Raw genomic sequence first — 21,527 nt, 5'->3', positions numbered from 1 at the left:
TTCCATAAGCATTCAATGTTTATAGTTTGCTAGACTGCTACTTTGGTTTCTTTTCACCATTACATCAGAAATCTTTTTGTTTTTCCAAATTCCAGCATAGATGACCAAGGGAAATCACTAGAATCCAAGCACTGTATGCCTCCTGTAGTTTATAAACTATCAACAAAGAGACATTAGAAAACTACTAAATAACTTGGATATTAAAAAGTCTTCTGCTCCTGATGGCATCTCTCCAGTTCTTTGTAAACATTAAAAAGTTGTTCCCAGAGCCAACACCCTTCCTCCATTGTGTCTACAAACTATTATTGTTCATATCTGATATTTATCCCAATGCATAGGAAGCAATTTCATGTTCGTTCCATGCTATTCCAGAAAAGCGATAGAAGTCTACCAACCAGTTGTCATCACCTCTGTCCTCTCCAAAATAATGGATGAAGTAATCAATAGCCAACTACTTAGAGGCCCTCCAATTAATCAGCATCCACCAGGATGGATTCTGCCATTCAAAATCCATAGCTGACCTTATAGTTTACATCACCACTACTGGAACCATGTCATGGAAAGGTTCAGATAAATTTGTGTTGTTGCCCTCGACATTTCTGTAGCTTTTGACAGTGTGTAGCATAGTCTTGCTAAACAAATCGCCATCCTGCTACTCTCTGTAATTAGTTAGCCAGCTTTCTCTCTCTCTCTCTCTCTCTCTCTGGTCATTCCCTGCAAGTCATGGTAGATGGCTCCATCTCTTCAAGCTTCACCATCAATGTTCAGTGCCTTAAGGCCATGTCATATCACCAACTCTCTTTTCTCCCATTCATTAGTGACCTATTCACAATCACCACTAATCCTATCCACAGCTTTGCAAACAATGGTACTCTGACACCTGACTTGTCACAGTACTGCATGCTCTAATTACACATATTAGATGTTATAACTTCACAATTGATACATACAAATAAGTAACCTTATTTATATGCATTAGGTTATTTATTTATATGTACAAATTGTCATCATTATCATTTATCCGGTATACCCTCAGGGGATGCACAGGATAATTATCATAATACTACATGAAAAAGTTACACAACTTTTTCATGTAGTTACATAAGTTACATAACTTAGGACTAATAATTTTTCTCCAAATTAATCTGTTATCTGTCAAGACTCCAATATTATCATATCTTATATTTCTCTCTTTTAACATGCTTTTTACTGTATTAATCCATCTACATCTTGGTCTTCCTCTGGGTCTTTTTCTTGCCAATCTGGTGAACACTTGATTTGCTAGTGACCATACCATTGAGATTAGCTCTGCTAACACATTCATGTATGCAAACAATGACAAGTTCTTTCCTAATTTCTTCATTTTTAATACAATACTGTAATCTGTTTACTCTGCTAATCTTTCTCAGAACTGTCATATCAGAGGTCTCTAGTCTTTGAACAAGTGTTTTATTTCTAATCCAGCTCTCAGATCCATAATTTAAAATTAGTTTGAATACTGTCTTGTATACAGCTAATTTAGTGTTTTTAATTTCTTTCTCATTCCATATAAACGTACTCAGCTGACTTCCTGCCATACTAATTCTGTTATCTGTTTCCATATTTAATTTACTATCTTCACTAAATATCATGCCTAAATAGCTGAAATGTTTTACTTATTCCACAGGTTCTCCGTTTACAACGCAGTTGAGATTTTCAACGATTCTGCCTATTTTCATTGTCTTTGTCTTTATATTGCTGATTTTCATACCAAACCTATTACAGCAGTTATTTGGTTTAGTCAGGGAATCTCACAGACTTCTACTGGATTTATTCAGAAGTATAACATGATTTGCATAAAGTAAAGAGCTATGATTAACATCACCAATTTTGATATCAGATTTAATACCACTTTCCTTCACAATGTGATCGATATAGATAATAACAGTGGAGATAATGTGTACCTTATTTCACACCTAGTTTTACTTCAAACCATCTTTCTATACAACCTTCAATTCTAACTGCTGATTTACAGTTTAAATAGACTATGTATTGCTTTATATAATGTCCTATTTCCACCATATAACTGTAGCATTTCGAAGAGCTTTTCTCTTAGCACCTTGTCATATGCCTTTTCCAGATCAACAAAACATAAATGCAAATCCTAGTTATATTCCCAAGATTTCTCAACTATCTGTCGTAAAGTAAAAATCTGATCCTGGCAATCTCTATTTGGCTTGAATCCAGCTTGTTTTTCACTAAGCTTCCCTTCCACAATTTTTCTTAGCCGTTTCTCAAGTATACTTGCATAAATTTTATCAGGAACACTCAGTAGGAAAATACTTTTGTAATTCTGACATTCCGTTTTATTTCCCGTTTTATAGATGGGTACTATGAGAGTCTTGCTCTAATCATCTGGAATTTGACTCACTGAACAGGCCTTCTGAATTATGTAATGCAGCCACTGTAAAACTTTTATACCTCCATATTTGAGCATTTCTGGCAAAATTTCATCTACTCCAGCTGCCTTTTCCCATTTCAGGTTTTTGATGACTTTCTCTACTTCAAGTATGGATATGTATTCCTGACTGTATTCCTGTTGGGAGTTTTCTACCATCATGCTGACACTCTTGTTTCATTTAGCAGTCTTTAAAATTAATTACTCCACACCTTTATTTTCTATGTTCTTATCAAAGTCTTCCCATCACTTTTTTAGCTAGTTTTACACAGTACTTCACTTTCTTACATTTTTCTCTCTATTCTCTAAGAGCACAAGCTGGCTTACTTGCCAGGAACTTTCCATATGCTTTCTTCTTTTTCTTCATTGCCTCTTTAACTTCCTGAGCTGTCTCAAAAATGAGACGGCTCATTTTTGCATCCTTACAGACAACCTTGCCACATGCCTCTGGCTGAATCAATCGATGTTTTCTTCAGGATTTGCTGTTGAATCTCCAAGGTTTGTTTTTTATTTTCAGATTCTTTCATTTTTTTCTTTAATGATGTTTGTGTTTTTGAGTCTACAGTTCACCTCTGAAAGCTGCTCAATCTTGATTCATTTTGAAAATTTTACTACATTCTTCTTTTCAATATGAAATTCAATTTCATCCTGTGCAAAATTAAATAGTGATAACTTCCTGTTTCAAAACCTCTGTATATTCTTGTGTCCTGAACCAGTGGGAAACATGATTATCAACTATAATATAGTAAATGAGACTTTTCTTATTCCTTGCCTCTTCTCTCCATGTGAATTTATGCACATTTTTATGTTGGAACATGGTGTTAGTAATAACCAGTCCATGTCCTGAGCAGAAATCCAACATTTATTTGCCATTATTATTAGCTTTTCACCAAATTTTCCCCAAACATTTCTATATGTCTGGTAATCATTTTGGTATCAGTCAAAGAAAATACATGGCCATCAGCCAAAAGCACAGAAAAATGTTAGTAGATGAAAATGTAAGCAATTTGTATGCATTAGGTTACTTATTTGTATGTACCACTTGTGAAATTATGATAACATCTAATATGTATAATTGTTTCTAGTCTTTTGTTGTGTATAACTTTTTTTTTACTAGTACCCCGACGATGTAGTCTGACAACTTACAAAACTTCTAGGGGTTTTAATTGCTTATTTTTTTATTAAACTCTTTATCTTAAAATGTAGTCTCAATACCAAAAGCTTCCCACAGAATATTAGTAGATGTCTGGAATAAAATAAGTAGTAATGTTGGCTCGTATCATCACCTGATAATTGGATCTATGCAGTAGTATATGTGAAAAAATAACCAGTGGTAAAACTGTTAATAGACACTAAATTACAAAAGCTGAAGTCTGTAATGAATTTAAAATAAGGTTAATGGACGATATGAATAGTAATTTTGATGGAGATGAGAATATGATGAATGATAATATGGAGACTAGATGAAAAAAAAGTAAACATTCTTAATAATACTGCAGAACATATTTTAGGATATGCAAGAAAAGAAAGAAAGAAGAATGGTTATTAGTGGAAATTCATGATGAAAAGGGGGAAAAATGAAGTGAAATTATATGCAAGAAGTACTCTCCAAAAAGAAAATTAACTGAAAGATAAATATAATATTTTAAATTAAAAAATTAAGCAAAGTGCTAGAATAGATAAACAGTACTAATTTAAAGTACTTGCATCAAGGACACAACAAGCTGCAGACAGATATAATAGTAGAGAGTTATACATACTATGAGAAGACTTTTTGGAGAAGCTACAAAAGAATGTCTGAGTGAAAATTTTAAATGGGAAAATTCTAGTGTCAACAGCTGAAAAGGTGGAGACAACACTTTAGTCAAATCATAAATAATAACAGTGGTAGAATGAATACAAACAGAAATAATAAAAGGAGTAGATTTATTAAAAATTGATACCAACCCACCATCTAAAAATGCTAATAAAGAAATGAAAATTGGGAAAACTGCAGGATGTTGATGGTATTACTGCAGAAGTTCTGAAAACTGAGATAGAACTGTATTATAGGTATTACAGGGATAATAGTAAAATAAAAAAAAAATGATTTGGAAAACTGTAATAATTGGTGGGGGGGGGGTGCATAAACCTTCTATTTGTTATTAGCAAAATTATATGCTATATGTTTTTTTGCAAAATTATCATTTCAAGAAGAGCAGTCTGGTTTTAGGCCAAATAGATCATGTATAGACCACATTAACACATTAAAAATAATAATTGAACTGTCAGGTGAATTTAACTTGCCTTTATATTTGTTATTTGTAGATTTTGAAAAAGCCTTGTGTGTGGTACACTTCAAAACATTGATTGAAAAACAACAATTGATCGAAAAAATACAGTTCACCGAAAAATGAATTATAACGCATGTGGGGTGAAGATGTGTGTGCAATTTTTTTTTTTTAATTGTTTTGTGAGGGATATATCTTTCAGGTCACTTATATACGGTAAACTACTATTTATCCGACTTCGTTCGGAAAGCGATTTTTTTGCGGAGCATACTGGTTGCAGTGAATGATATCCACTGAGGCGGATATAGTTGAGATGTTAAATGAACCTTTCATAAAGGTATTTCATACTCATAAAAATAACATCCTACAGAACTTGAGGTCAGTGGGGAGGGAGGAGGAGGAACACTGATGGTGAGTTGGAAGTATACATAAGGAATTCAGTAAACTCTATCAATCAGCATATAAGACTTGTTGATATATCAACATGTGTCTTTGTGATATCTCAGAAGAGGAAGTCACTAGTGATGTGGTGAAGGACCAGCTGAAAGTAACAAGCTGTACGAGGTGGGGGGGGTGGGGGACTGAAAAGTTCTGATAAACACCTAGAACACAAATGATGTTAAAGCATTCTGATATAAACCACAAGGAAGACCATATCTTAAAACCCTGTAACACCTATGTTTCCTGAAATCGTAATAATTATTGTTTTTCATTTAGGATATGTAAGAAAACATGTTAGTGGTTTTGAAGAAATTCGAAGACACAGAGGTGCAGGCCGTCAGGTTTTTCATGCTGTAAGAAAAGTCTGCAACTGAGATTCACTAAATTGCATGAAAATTTAGGGGACTGTGCCTTCCAGTATAATCAATAATTGAAAGCTGGGCATCCTGGGCTGGACACCTTCCACAGCAATCATACCTGAAAACTTCGATGCAGTGCATGCCATGATCCTCGATGAACAATTGCCAGCCATAAACATCACAAAGACTCTGGAGACCAGGGAACGAGTTGGTTTCATTATCTACCAAAATCTGGAAATGCAGATATTCTCAGCAAAGTGTCCCCAAAGGTTTGAATGCCGACCAAAAGAGAAAACATGTGCTGTCATCACAAGGGATTTTTGATCATTTTGAGAAATCAGGTGCAAATTTTTTAGCTCGTATTCTGACCGTTAATGAAACATGGCTTCTTCACTATGACCCAGAAAACATACTGTTGTATGTTTTCTGGGTCATAGTGAAGGCCAAAGTTCCCCATGGCCAAAGAAGTATCGAACTAAAAAGTCACCAGGGAAGGTTCGTGCCATTGTCTTTTAGGATACGGATGGTATAATCCTTACCAAGTACTTCAAAAAAGGTGAAACTCTTACAGCAGCTCTGAAGGAATTGAAGGGGGTACTGAAGGAAAAACGTTGTGAGAAACTAAGCAGAGGTACATTGTCCTGCAAAGTTTCTTTTGCAGGACAATGTACCTGCTTATGAAATCCAACAGACAATATACAACTTGGAATTTCAATGTCTACCTCAAACACCATATTTACCAGACCTGGTCAAAGGAATTTTGTCGCTCAGTGCAGTAGCATATTTTGCTGCCACTTCCAGTCAAAAAAAAAAAAAAAAAAGGCCAACTTTAATGACGTCTTAAAAGCCATGCTGTTAAGCTAGGCTTCAACATCTCTGATCATAAATTCTAAATAGCAGCATTAGCTAATAAAAATTCATAAGTTAATGAAAAATGATCATAAACTATATTTTTTACAGAAAGAGTGAGAGAGAGAATTAAGCCTTTAACACTATATTCTTTTAATTATGATTTTTAAAAATATATACAGTTCAATGAAGTTTTATTATTCATGATGAATAATATTATTGAAAACGACATCCTGAAGTTTGGTTTCAACAGAGAAGGAATAAATGACATTTTTATGATTTATTTTTCGTATACTTTAGGCCAATTTGACCTCCCATGCAAATGCAAGTTTTTTACCTTTGGCAGAGCCTGTAATCTAGAAGAAAATGTTATGTCTGCTGATATTAGAATCTTACGTGAATAATTTTTCCGGCATGATTTCTCTATTCGTTATAATATAAACAATTTCCAGATTTTTTCCCTCCTTCATACTCCATGTTATATGCAGTGATTTCGTTTTTGTACTACAAGAAAAAAAATCAGATAACAGAAGAAAAATATGTAGTATTTTCTTTTCCACTGGCTGAATTTACAATGTTCTTTCTTTGTGTTTTGAAGAGAAAGTGCAAATGATTTTTTTCTTACTATTTTTGCCATTATAACATCTATTATAAGAGTGACATTTTACCGTTTTTCTCCCACACGAGAAACAGAAATAAGTAGTAATAATATTGTTGATTCTGTTAAATTTCATTGTAGTAGAAATTTTTATTACAAAACTTTGTAATATATATATATATATATATATCTCCGAAACAAGAAATTTGGAATCCATATCACATCAATGTGGAGTGTTGGCAAGGTGAAAATATTCACGTTATTATTTATATATTTTATTTATTAATTTTATTTTATTATTTATTTTGGCGAAATAATTTAGCTGGAATACTCTTTCCAGTTGAAGAGGAACTGGAAAGAGTATTCCAATTCCTCTTATATTTTATTCATTCAAAAATATTATTCTGTGATTTAAAAGAACTTAAAAATTCGCCTTCAAGATGCAAAGAAACAGTACATTCAGGTATCTCTCTATCAATATTCGTAGTCTTGAAAAGGTCTGTTTTGATGGCCCTGAAAATAAGCATTTTTTTTATTTCATACTTAATCCTTTCTGCCCAGTAATAAGCTCTAAGCTAACGGAGATCGCTAACCCCCACTGAGAAACAGAACACAGTAGACAGCACTCTAAAGAGCCTTAAGCAATATCAGAATATTTTACAGGCAAAAAAATGTGTATTTTTTGCCTGTAAAAATAATATGTATATTTTCTGATTTATAATTTGCTAATTTATAACCACATAGTTTCTGTATCGAAAAATTAAAGTTATGTGGAACAATTACTAGAGAAAAATAACGAATTAAATAAAAACTGTACCTATGTTTCATAACAGTTTTCGGGTGTGTGATTGTGATGCAACAGGGTGAGTTAAACTATCAAAGGCGAAATAAAGTTCACTTCTATTATAAAAATATGGAAATGAAATTTCACATTTGATATACATATTTTGAATGATAAAATATAAGCAAATGTATCGCTTACTTTAAAAATTGGTATAATATCTAAATTATGCAGAAAATATATACATATAAATTTAAATCACAACTGTTTAATTTCATTTTGTAACGACCAATTATACAATGAAACCAAGAAAGTGAAAGTACAAAGAAGAGTAGGTCACTATATAAAGAAAAAATTTAGTGATATTAAAGAATTTCATGTTATTCTCTATAAAGCAAAGTCGATCAAGCACGTCCTAAAGGAAATCTGTGAAGTATTATTCCATTTCGATGATTTTGAACAAAAATAATATAATCTGGAACGTCGGCAGGCAGTTTTCGTTTCTTTTTTTTAAAATCATATTTCAAATAATTATTGTGAATCAATTTACAAAGAAAATGTTTTGTCGAGTAAGCGATTAGAAAAAAATTAGCGCAAAAAGATTAAAAATGAAATTGGTTCTCCAAGGTGAGGCAATATTTAAGTGAAGAAATTATGCAAGGATCTTTATTTTGTCCAGACATTAAAATTGTATTGAGACAATAAAATTGTACAATAAAAAGAGAAAACAAAAATATAAATAATTTTGATATTTTTAGTCTATCCAATATAACTAAGATCCAGTTACCCAGCATAGAACAAGAAAGTGAGTTTCTTGTTATAGGCAACTGAGAGGTAGCTATGAACGTGAGATAATCTGATTAACTGTTCTCTTCAGCATGAGAGTTTATCACACCTTCTAATGGACATGATGGTTAAATTGCACTTCTTATCCCTGTTCTTTCAACAGGTGGGCTGAATCATATCCAGATTTAGCTGGACGTCTATAGATGTCCTGGCCATTGGGGAGATTAAGTCTGCTTCTAATGGAAAGATGTTGTTTTCTTAAACTGTACATAACTTACATCCTTTCAATCAAATGGAAAAATCTAAATCCCCTCCCATTCAAAAAATATAAAATAATAATTGTTGTACTGTCTCAGAAAAGAAAAAAATTTTAAAAATTGCATTTCAAATTTTAAAAGGCAATGAAATTCAAAATGGTCAGAATTAAAATATATACTCTGTATGTATGTACAGATGATAGTGTCCACTCTGCTATTCTAAAGAGTTAGAGGAAAAAAAATAAAAATTCACGATAATTTTAAAGGTAACTAAAATGATAAATTATGGTAAATTAATCACAGGAGTATCGGCAGTTGTTACATTAGAGCTATCTAACTTCCTGTTCACTTTATTTCTGTGATGTTTTCTTTATTCTGGCTATCACACCAAGCAGTTACACAGCTTTTTTCTTTCTTCCCCACCTCATGCTCTCGGTATAAGCAAATGTTTTTTTGAGCATTCCACTTTTATAAAAACATCATGGCACTTCAAATTGTTAAACCAAACTTCCTTCACACTGGTTATTCATTTCGCTGAAATGTATTCACCATGCTGACTTAAGTAGCGTTGTTTCCTTTTTCAAACGAAGCAGGAAACAACACTGCTTTATTTCCTTTTTCAAACGAAGTTCTAATTCAACAATAGCTAAAGTCAAGCTACTGTAAACAAAAGTTGTTTGGCAAATAAATCAATGTTCACCCTTCGTAAAAAAATTATTTCGATAACTTGTGTTATATCACATGTACTACCATGAAAAACTTTGACTGTTATAACAGAAACGCTTTCCCCTTAAGGCTAAGATATATATCGTTATGCAGAGGTAGGAACGCAGTGGTTGGGCTGGTGTCAGAAGGGTGCCGCTAACACGATATTTTATTGAAAATGGGACACTGAAAGAAGGCACATAGCTACGAATTTTTCAAAGGCTCCAATGATCATGATATTCTACCGATGCACTTCCTTTCTGAAATTCCTTAATTTTATAATCCCCGTATATTGTAATAGATGAATAAAATAACTCTTCAAAAATTGCTGATTTTTAGGACATTAAACTTCACGTTTAATATCCTATAACCGCTTTAAAAGCATGCTGGTGGATGCACTACATTAATAATGAGAAACAAGAAAGTTATTCACAGTAATCATTACAGGAAAATATATTTTTTTTTTTTTTCCTTCTTTCGTGCGGCTGAAATGGAGGCCCCTTAGTCCCCTTCCTAGGTGCGCCATTGCTATAAAGGTATATTTTTATATGCTGGATGCTGAGGAAGATTAAATTAGGTTGTTAACTGCATTAATATTAAAAATGCAGATTTTCTTTAATATTATGTTGTTATGTAGATGTTGTAATTTGTTAAGGATATTTTTATGCTCATCATTCCCAGCAATTCTGTATCAAATTCTTATATATATATATATACCGGTGTATTAGATATTCTGTAAAAATTATGAGATACTATACATTTAATGTGATGCGTTATATACAATGTATACCTTAGTTTGTTTGCAACTACAAAACTCCAAACTCTTAGAGGAAAAAACTGATTATTCCGTATATTAAAAATAAAATAATTAAAATAAAAGGAAGTAAAGATGACTTAATTATGGTAGACTTATTCTGCTATATGCTGGATCACAAGTTTGATCACTACAATACAACCAGTATTGTAGTGATCCAACTACCATAATAATATAATGGATTCCGGAAGACCAATCATGCACAGACTCAATTTTTGCTCTAAAAACCTTAATTGAAAAGCGAAGAGAAAATTCTAAACGAAACACATACTTGGCCTTCATTGATTATGAAAAACCCTTTGTGAAAATTAATAGAGAAACCTATTTAAGATGTTGCCAATCTAAATATATTGAAAAAGCTCTTACAGCTTATTCATGAAATATACACAGGAAATAGAATAGCAGTCAAATTAGAACAAAGAATAAAAAGACATATCAAGAGGAGTATGACAAGAATGTATCCTATTAACTCTTCTTTTTAATATACGTATATATATATATGGGAATAAATTTTTAACTTGGGTATATTGTATATTAGGATAACCAAGCAATTTTATATGCTTGGTTATTTTAGCTCCTAATCCCAAGTATGCAAACAATTAAGTTTGCGCCTGAAACAAAGTTCAAGTCTAAAGATGGTACAACACCAGGCAACTCATTGTAAAGGTGGTTAAAGCTTTGATCACTATTCTTAGTATTTTCCCATAATGTAAAGCACATCTCACTAGAAGATGTATACTGCAATGCATTATGGGTGGGGTCACTACCCAGACCGGTTTCGACCTTTTTTGAGGTCTCCTCAGTGAGTAGCTAGACCCTAAATACCAAGGTTTTAGTAATACAAAGCCTTATCAACTTTACCTATATAAGTTGCAACAAGGTGTATTAAGTTTTAATAAAAATCTCTGGAGGAGATATTGATGGGAATAAATTTTTAACTTGGGTATATTGTATATTAGGATAACCAAGCAATTTTATATGCTTGGTTATTTTAGCTCCTAATCCCAAGTATGCAAACAATTAAGTTTGCGCCTGAAACAAAGTTCAAGTCTAAAGATGGTACAACACCAGGCAACTCATTGTAAAGGTGGTTAAAGCTTTGATCACTATTCTTAGTATTTTCCCATAATGTAAAGCACATCTCACTAGAAGATGTATACTGCAATGCATTATGGGTGGGGTCACTACCCAGACCGGTTTCGACCTTTTTTGAGGTCTCCTCAGTGAGTAGCTAGACCCTAAATACCAAGGTTTTAGTAATACAAAGCCTTATCAACTTTACCTATATAAGTTGCAACAAGGTGTATTAAGTTTTAATAAAAATCTCTGGAGGAGATATTGATGGGAATAAATTTTTAACTTGGGTATATTGTATATTAGGATAACCAAGCAATTTTATATGCTTGGTTATTTTAGCTCCTAATCCCAAGTATGCAAACAATTAAGTTTGCGCCTGAAACAAAGTTCAAGTCTAAAGATGGTACAACACCAGGCAACTCATTGTAAAGGTGGTTAAAGCTTTGATCACTATTCTTAGTATTTTCCCATAATGTAAAGCACATCTCACTAGAAGATGTATACTGCAATGCATTATGGGTGGGGTCACTACCCAGACCGGTTTCGACCTTTTTTGAGGTCTCCTCAGTGAGTAGCTAGACCCTAAATACCAAGGTTTTAGTAATACAAAGCCTTATCAACTTTACCTATATAAGTTGCAACAAGGTGTATTAAGTTTTAATAAAAATCTCTGGAGGAGATATTGATGGTTATCCTAATATACAATATACCCAAGTTAAAAATTTATTCCCATCAATATCTCCTCCAGAGATTTTTATTAAAACTTAATACACCTTGTTGCAACTTATATAGGTAAAGTTGATAAGGCTTTGTATTACTAAAACCTTGGTATTTAGGGTCTAGCTACTCACTGAGGAGACCTCAAAAAAGGTCGAAACCGGTCTGGGTAGTGACCCCACCCATAATGCATTGCAGTATACATCTTCTAGTGAGATGTGCTTTACATTATGGGAAAATACTAAGAATAGTGATCAAAGCTTTAACCACCTTTACAATGAGTTGCCTGGTGTTGTACCATCTTTAGACTTGAACTTTGTTTCAGGCGCAAACTTAATTGTTTGCATACTTGGGATTAGGAGCTAAAATAACCAAGCATATAAAATTGCTTGGTTATCCTAATATATATATATATATATATATATATATAGTATGCCCACAGATACGAGATCCTTGGACACTTCTGCACATGTCAACAGAAGGAGAATCCATTTCGATAATACGGTAATCAATCAGTATTGTGGGATGAGTTGTTTATTATTACACGTTTGGAAAATTAACTTCTCTTCTATGATCATTGTAGTTTTTAAAGTGGTAACTATTTTCCTTGTATAACAGTTGGAAAATTTTTATCTATAAAGCACGTGATTTCGCATGTTGGTAGCCAATTCGTACATCGCCTTATTTCTTTCTGCCTTTCAGCATGAATTGACTAATCTTGACACAAAGCCAAGCGAAGCTCTAGAAAGTGTGGGTGTACTATATATAGAAAGTTTTTTTTTTACCACAGGTTTATTATACATTAAAGACACCAAGAAATATTATATTTGATTTATATATTCAGTAGACATCATGAACTTGGCTAGGAGATCCTTAGGATGGACTGGCTGTTTATTGCTGTTGCTCATTTATCACAACCCAGGGAACACGTATAGCTTAAGGATCGCTTTGGATGCGAGCAACAATTTCCCCCCCTATACTTGGTGTTTAATCCTTTTCCCAAGTAAGCAAAACAAAGCTTTCTTTGTGAAATATATTCACGTCTGAGCTACGAGTATAGAGAGGCTAATGACTTCATATCACTTGCTTTAGTATGTATCCCACAATGCAAAGCACACCCCCTTTCGGGCGTGCATAATGGAAAGGGTCACTACTTGGATCAGTTTCCCTGTTTTAAGCGACCTGAAGGATGATTTAACTCGGCGGTGCCTCTGCTCAGTGACATTCTCATCCTACCACCAAGCAGAACAGCTCATATTCTAGGGAAAAGCATCAGCCAAGGAAGCCCTAATACAGGCCACCCCCATGGATCCAAATCCATGGATGCTCAAAGCTCCCCATGGCAAAAATCTTAAGAGAGCAAAAACTCTGCTCCCCTGGAATTAAGCTACCAACCAGTTTTGACCTTTATTGAGGTGTATTTAAGTAAAGGCCGCTCTGAAAATTAGGCGATCCCCCAGACCACTCCCGACAAGTGACCGAAGGATTGTCCAACTCAGTTGTTTCACTCAGTGACAGGCTCATCCCATCACCAAGAACTACTCAGCATTGGCTCTACCCAGTGGCAGGCTCACCCCACCACCAGACAGAGCCATAATCTTAGTGGTGGCCCCACTCAGAGACAGGCAAAAACCTACCCAAGCAGAGCCTCTCATACCTCAAGGAAAAGGACCACCTCTGCACATCAGTGGGAGCCAGACCCGGGAGAGATACCAAGATTGAAGTAATGCAAAAGTCATATATATCTCATATACAAGTAGACAAATGGTACTTGATCTTATTAATAAAAAATCTCAGGATGAGAGAAAGATATAGAAAGTTTTTTTACCATGGGTTTATTATACGTTAAAGATACCAAGAAATTTTATATTTGGTTTTAATCCTTTCCCAAGTAAGCAACACAAAGTTTTGTGCAGAAATAAATTCACATCTGAGCTACTTGTATATAGAGGCTAATGACTTCAAAGAATCAAATTGTATTAGCATCATCAGAAGATGATCTACAGAGGTTTCAGTATGATCATTAAATGAAATTTCAGAACAGTATAATATGGGAATATCCAAGTAAAGACAAAAATAATGGCTTTCAAAGGTGAAAACCCAATAATAACTAAAATAGTGACAGATAAGAAAATATTAGAGCAAGTGAATACTTGCAAATACCTGGGATGCGAATAAAGATTGACATTTCGTTAAAGTAAACGGCATATTCATTAATATATTTTATAAGCCATCCTTGAGATAAAAACACTTCAGAATCACGCTATATCATGTTCTATCTAAGCCAAGTTCATTACATGGAAGTGAAACATAGACCATACAAAAGAAGAATGAAAAACGGATTCAAAGAACGCAAATGAAATTTCTCAGGGAAAGAGCTGGATATATACCATGTGAGACCATAAAACAAATGAAGAAATTTTTCAATCTCTGAACATCAATCAATTAAGTTCTATATAAGTTAATATAAACAGAAATTATTAGAACATATAAATCAAATGGACAATAGTAGATTGCCAAAAATACTATATGGATATAAAATAAATGAAAAAAAAAAAAGAATGGAAAGACAAAGAAAGCGATGGCATCGGTGGGCCCTGAAAAGACTAATTGGTTTAAAATCCATGATATGAAGAAGAACAAGAATTAATTTGACTTAAAAGTAACCTAATAAGGAATTAAAAAAAAAAAAAACTTGAATTTCAAGAAAGCAAAAACTGCGAACAGATAAGTGATTTGAATACATACGTTCAGTTTACGTAGCAGAAGTGTTCCGCTAAGAACTTAGAAGCAAAGAGGATAACGCTATGGCTACCGGAAATAATGAGAATAAACATTATATATCCCCCACTTTGCTGTCTGTAAAAGCAAACGGCAGTGCACATTGTTTATTACCTTCAAGAACAGTTGTAGTTCAGATATGAATTACCAGTACAAGATGTCTACATTGTTTGTACGAGAAGAACCGTGGGAAATAGTGGTGGTAGAGTAAATCCAGTGCGAAAAACGAATGTCTAACATGATATATAATTAGTCGCTTGACTGAAAGTGATTGAAGCACACATTTCAAAACATGGAATGAGTAAAAACAATTCCAATATTCAGCTTTTAAAATTTAACTGCTTGATGGAATGACAATGTTTTCTTGTAAAAGTTTGAATTTAACATAAGCAAACTGTAATTAATATTGGCACAACTTGTAGGAAAATTGCATCAATTACCACCGATACATTTCTGAACGCTTGTACTTTGCACTTAACAATCGCGTTTGCCAAAATTCATGGTGCTGCATTTAAACAAATACAGTACATAGAGAAGTAAATCTAAATGAGTTTCACACATAGACAACTGCTTTTTGTGAAATTTTTTACTGCTGACTGCACTATATTATCACCTAATCAACGTTTTTAAGAAGTGGGAAAAATATAGTTTTTGAAATCTTTTATCAGCAAACTCATAATTTTTCTTCCATTACATTACACGGGTGTTATTTACTTATTAGAAATGAACGTTTCACTTTTCTTTACCTCATTTACATGTACTACTTAAACACCATTTATTATGTGAATGTCTGAATTTCACACACAGATGCTGTTGCTGAGAAGGAAGGTCCGAGAACACTATTATGAGTTAAATTAGTTGTAGAATCCTAACTGTCTGTTAGCAAATTCCTAAAACAAATACACTAATGAATCTCGTATGTTTTTATTAGAAGTTTCTTTCTCTAAAAACAAAAAGTATTAATTTTTGACTGTCAAAAAGCCAGAACTATAAACAAAATTATCAGTGTGTAAACGGGTTTTATGATATAACTTTGCATTAGTAAAAACGGACGACTCTCTTCTAGGTATTTATTATGCATATACACATTCTTAAATATACGTAAAATACACATGGCAGAATTGCGCTTTTCGATAGGAAATGATCTGGATTCAGTTCTCGTCGTGATAGAGGAAATTTATGAGCTTTTTGAACTAAAGCTGAGTTAGTCCATCTCATGCCGTCTGCAGAGTTTTTCCTCATGGAAACTCGAGATTTTCATCCCGCATACAGACAAAGATAAGTACATGGCATTCTGCATAGTTGGTGGATTAAGTGGTGGAGATGGTGAGTTGTAGAGCAATGGCCCTTCCTCAATTATTTGTACTCCTGAGAGGTGTCCAGGTCTGTCATCAGATTAAATCGCACCCAGAGGCAAACATTTAAATATCACCTCTGATGGATTATAAGACAAAAATATTTGAAAATATCCACTTACTATTTTGTTTTTATTACAAGAGAAACATTAATACAGCCTAATCGATTACATAATAATATTAATTAAATGTTTGCTCTACAGGGATATCACACAATAAAACTGTTTATAAGCTCTTCAAATTTAAACTATATGCTATGTCTGCCTCTATCGATATAGTTGCTAGACCAACCAATCTTTCTTGGGTCATTGCTGTTCACAAATAATTTTTAATCAGTTTAAGCTTGGAAGAACTTTTTTTCCGCACTTTCTACGCTAATAGGAATTGTTAGATATACGAGGATAGAAGGTTTTTTCTTCCCTGAAACTTGGGTTGTTTCTTGCCAAAAAACAAGCGAACCGAATAGGAAAACACACGTAGTGATTTAAGGCCAGTTGCTTCGGCCTTAATTCAAAAGAACTCAACCCAATTCCAATTATCTTTAGCACTGTGTTTTCTAACTGTGGTCTGCCGATCATTGGCATCCTTCAGAAGTCAAATAAGACTTCCAACTGCTCATCTAAATATAACAACAGATGAGTATGCTTCAAAAAGATTTTTAGATTTATTTTTTTACGACTCTTTATTCATCTTTCCTATTTTATTATTTTCCTAGAGAATATTTTAACCTTTTTTTTTTTTTTTTTAACAAACTGCACCGATCACCTTCTCAAAACCCAGAAATATACCCACGCATATACTCATAAGTATTCTTAGCCTAATCCTCCTCTTATTAAATGCAATTACTTGCTTTCAAGGTTATTCAGGAGATAAGTGCATGTGTCACTCCTGTCGTTGAGGAATAACAGAAACAGGAGTAAATAAGTGAAACATGATTGAATAATCTTCAGGAATGATTTCTTTTTCAAGTTTTCCAATATTTTTACTCTGAATTCCTGTATATTTTATTATTATATTGTGAAAAAATATTTACATCAAAGAATCAATTTATTATTATTGTTATTTAAAAAATCATTATTAGTAGCAGTAGTAGTAATATTAATGATTAATACTATTTACCTCATCCTCCTCAATATAATAATTGAGGAGGATGAGGTAAATAGCGATGCTATTTACCTCAGTATAGCGATGCTACTTTACTGAGGAATAATTATAGAACAATATAGATTCTTATTGTCTTTCTTGTTCGATAAGTGTTTCCTGTCTATATATATATGTGTGTTCATGGGACTGATTTGCCTATTTCCATGAGGAAAAGCCTAGTCATCTCCGTATTAGGCTTACTAACTTTTATTTTACTCTGATTTGCTATTTGAAACTTTTGCAAAAAATTGTCGAACCGTTCCAGTTTTCAGTTCAGCTGTATTCGTGGCTACAAAGAAAGTGTCAAAATTATGTATTCCAATAACTTTTTTAATTCCAATAAATTCCAATAACTCGTTGACTTAGAAGTTTTCAGTACAAGAAGCTGTCTGCACGGTTCAGTTCCAAATGTTGAAAGTTTTATTTTTCACTTGGTTAGAATATAATAAATTTAGTTTAATCCTTTATCCAAGTGTGAGCAAACAAAGTTTGCACCTGAAAGTATCTTCAGGACTGGGGTAAGGTGGTACAACACCAGGGCACTCCTTGCAAAGGTGGAGCAAGCTACCTGAAGAGATCTCAATAAAGGTCGAAACTAGTCTGGGTTGTGGCCCTTCCCTTAATGCATAATATTAGACATATCTGCAAGGAGATGTGTTTTGCATTATGGGAGATACTGATATAGGAGTGTTGGTATCTTTCTCCACCTTTGCAAGGAGTGCCCTGGTGTTGTACCACTTTACCCCAGTCCTGAAGATACTTTCAGGCGCATACTTTGTTTGCTCACACTTGGATAAAGGATTAAACTAAATTTATTATAATCAGTTCCAAATGGATCACTTTTATCATAACATTTCCATAAAGAAGTTCTGAAATTATATTAGTAATTCCGCTCTGGCTGGATGAAATTTAATGAAATTTTTAATTTCAGTCTGACTAGAGTTATTGTGAAAAAATTTGGTAGAACGAAATGTCTTCTCTACAGATAAATCGCTATCTTCACAATGAGGCAGTATGTACACTTACGTTAAATGTTATAAAATGCAAAAAAACAATTATTACATTTCAATGACCACTTCCATATGTTGTCTGTATCATGAGTAACGTTCTGCATTGTTACTGAAGATTTTTAAACAATACTTTGCAAGAAAAATGATTTTTCGGTGAATTACGAAAGAATTCATCGAAAAATTTTCGGTGAATTCTTTTTTCAACGAATTGTATTTTAGACGAATTGCCTTTTCGATGAATTGCCATTCGTTAAATTATTGTTCGATGAATTTGCCTGTAACCCTCTAGAACATGATATAGAACAGACAGAAATGACACATATCAGAGTAATATCATGGAAAATAAATGAAACTATTCTGGGTGTGCAGATGGTGTCATGCAGATATCCATATAAAATAAGCATAACAAGAATTGCTGAAAGGTGGTTTGAAAATAGATACTAACAAAATGAAAGAAAGGAGAATCAATGTGAATAAAAATGTATCGAGTAAAAGTGAAAATGAAGAAGTTGAAACTGTTTAAAATTTTGCATATCTCAGCAGTGTTTTATTTACAGATGGAATAGAAGCTAGAGATGGTATAAGGATTCAGAAAGGAAAAAGTGCACATGTTAAACTTTGTAAGGTATGGAAAAATGAAAACTATTTACATGGTTATAAAAATATTCAATGTGTATATTAAATCAGTTCTATTATGTATGTGAAACATTGGTTTCAAAGGAATTTCAAAGATACCTACAAACATTCATAAACTGATGTCTGCAGATTATACTTTGAATTAATTGTCCACAAATTATTACTAATGAACAAATCAGCAAAAAGTCAACGTGGAAATCAGAAAATGAATATTTAGATGGATTGGACATGCACTTGGGAAAGGTCATCAAGAAATCTGTCATGCAGCCCTAAAATGGAACCCACAAGGAAAAATAAAGCCTGGACAGCCAAAAAAAATATGAAGAGATTGACTTTAATAGAATGTGAGATAAAGAAGAGTTGTGTGTGCGTCGTGCGTGCTTAACTAAGACCAATAGCAAGGATAAGGAGCAAATGAAAAGCATTTTTAAGATTCCAGATAATCCTGATGAAATTTAGGAAAGAAGATAGAAAGAAAGACCAGAATAGGCATAATTTCTGTACTCAATGTTTTGTTTATAACAACTGGAAAGATACACATTTACTATGTCTACTAGTAGACTGATCCATTTAATATATGGATATTTATTTGCAATGCCAGTTAAAACATTTTCCATAACATATCTCTCACAGAACATTGCTAATCATTGCATAAAAGCCATACAAAAATCTGTTTCATTATTTTAGTCATGCATAGTTACAAAAAAAAAGTCATTACTTAGGAGATGTATTTTTTATGTTTTCAGTATTAGCACTCGCTTATGGATCTTCTCCAGATAATCTGATCTTTGTAGGCATGGTAGGAATATTAGATCCACCTCGTCCAGGAGTCTGTGAATCAATACAAACCCTTCATGGCAGTGAAGTAGCAGTAAAAATGCTGACAGGTGATTCTGAAGAAACTGCAGTTGCTATAGGTAATTGATTAGAATTTAATGTAACATATGTGAAGAAGCAGCTTTGTTGACATTTTACAGTAATTTAAATTTATTAAGAATAACTGGATTTATCATTGTATAAATATAGTTTTAAAAAAAAAAGTCATTACTTAGATGTATTTTTTGTATTTTCAGTATGAAATTTGATGAGATTACTGACTGATTCATTGTTCCATTATCAGTAATTTATGTGCTGTATTTCTACATGTTAATTTTTCCTGACATTTGTTTAGTGATAATGTCGGTTTGCTTTGGTAAAGGCGCTAGATATAAGTTGCAAAATGGAGCATGGGAATGAAATAAATAATGATTAAAGTAATAATTACACAGTAATGTTTCAGTAGAGTGATGCGGCATTATGTAAGAATCAAACTCATAAACATTCACATGCTTCAGTGGTTGGAATAACAAAGAAAGTCTTTTGTTTGATGCTGGATATGAGAATGCACCCTTCTGTAATTGGTACTTTGGACTAATGGGAAGATAAGGCAGTTTGCTAAAATTTGTTAAAAATTTGCGTGTTTGCAAATAATTTAATTTATTCCTCATAACTTATCTCCCCACCTCCAGAAAACTTGAGCATTCTACTAACAGATAGAAATTTTAATGTGTAATCTACAGCAAAAAAAGTTCCCATTAATAATGGCGCATTTAACCTTCACTAAGGGAAGTGTTTTGTATGTGCTTTGCTTCCTGCATGAACACTCCTTATGTACATTTCTGTGTACAAATCAGCAATAGGTCAACATGGAAATCAGAAAATGAAAATTTAGGTGGATTGGACATGCACTTAGGAGAGGTCCTCAAGAAATCTGTCATGCAGCCCTAAAATGGAATCTACAAGCAAAGATAAAGCCTGGACATTCAAAAAATATATGAAGGAGATTGACTTTAATAGAATGTGAGGAAAAGAAAAGTTGTACTTAACTAAGACCAGTAGCAAGGATAAGGAGCAAATGAAAAACATTTTTACAGACTCCAGATGATCCTGATGAAATTTAGGAAAGAAGATAAAGACAAGAATAGGCATCATTTCTGTACTCTTTGTTCTAAATGATTCATTGTTCTGATTATGAACTGAAACATACACATTTCACTGTCTTCTATCTTGTTGAGAGGCTTATACGCTGGTTAAACATAACTAATATTTAAGGAATTGACAGCGTATACTAGAAATATAGATTAAATAAACTTTAATTTATACTTTCCGATATTTCGGCGAACGTCACGTGCACACAAGTACTAATAACAGCAAAAAATTTTTGCTGTTATTAGATAACACAAATAACACCAAAGTCAGTTGTTAGAAGAAACTCTGTATAAAGAAAATTGTGAAGATCTTCTCTGAAAATTAAAGAAATCAATGACCAACACTTTTACAAGTCTAAGAAGTGATTTTTAAACATGCCACTTTTTTAAGCTCTCAATTTAATTATTATTCTGACTTAAGCCTGTTGTCACTGATGTTAGACAACTTATGAATTTTCCAACTAGCACAGTTGATAACTAATGGCCAAAGAGGCTGGCTGCTAAACTGTTTCTTAAATTTGATCCTTTTAAATATTATGGATTA

At 33.1% G+C, this 21,527-nt stretch overlaps 1 protein-coding gene across 3 annotated transcripts in view; it reads left to right on the top strand.

The window, feature by feature from the left end:
* SPoCk (secretory pathway calcium atpase) overlaps positions 1-21,527 on the top strand; it is a 518,064-nt gene that overhangs the window by 340,195 nt on the left and 156,342 nt on the right. For all 3 annotated transcript variants that reach the window (XM_090398525.1, XM_090398527.1, XM_090398526.1), the window contains exon 16: positions 19,763-19,933. In XM_090398525.1, coding sequence (XP_090254651.1) covers positions 19,763-19,933 — 171 coding nt within the window. The remainder of the gene's footprint in view (positions 1-19,762; positions 19,934-21,527) is intronic.

The sequence above is a fragment of the Typopeltis vanoorti genome, chromosome 9 (assembly GCF_054136105.1).
Source record: "Typopeltis vanoorti isolate ZY-2024b chromosome 9, IOZ_Tvanoo_1.0, whole genome shotgun sequence".
Taxonomy (NCBI): Eukaryota; Metazoa; Arthropoda; class Arachnida; order Uropygi; family Thelyphonidae; genus Typopeltis; species Typopeltis vanoorti.
The sequence above is the reverse complement of the archived record's forward strand: the minus strand, read 5'-3'. Positions and strand labels throughout refer to the sequence as shown.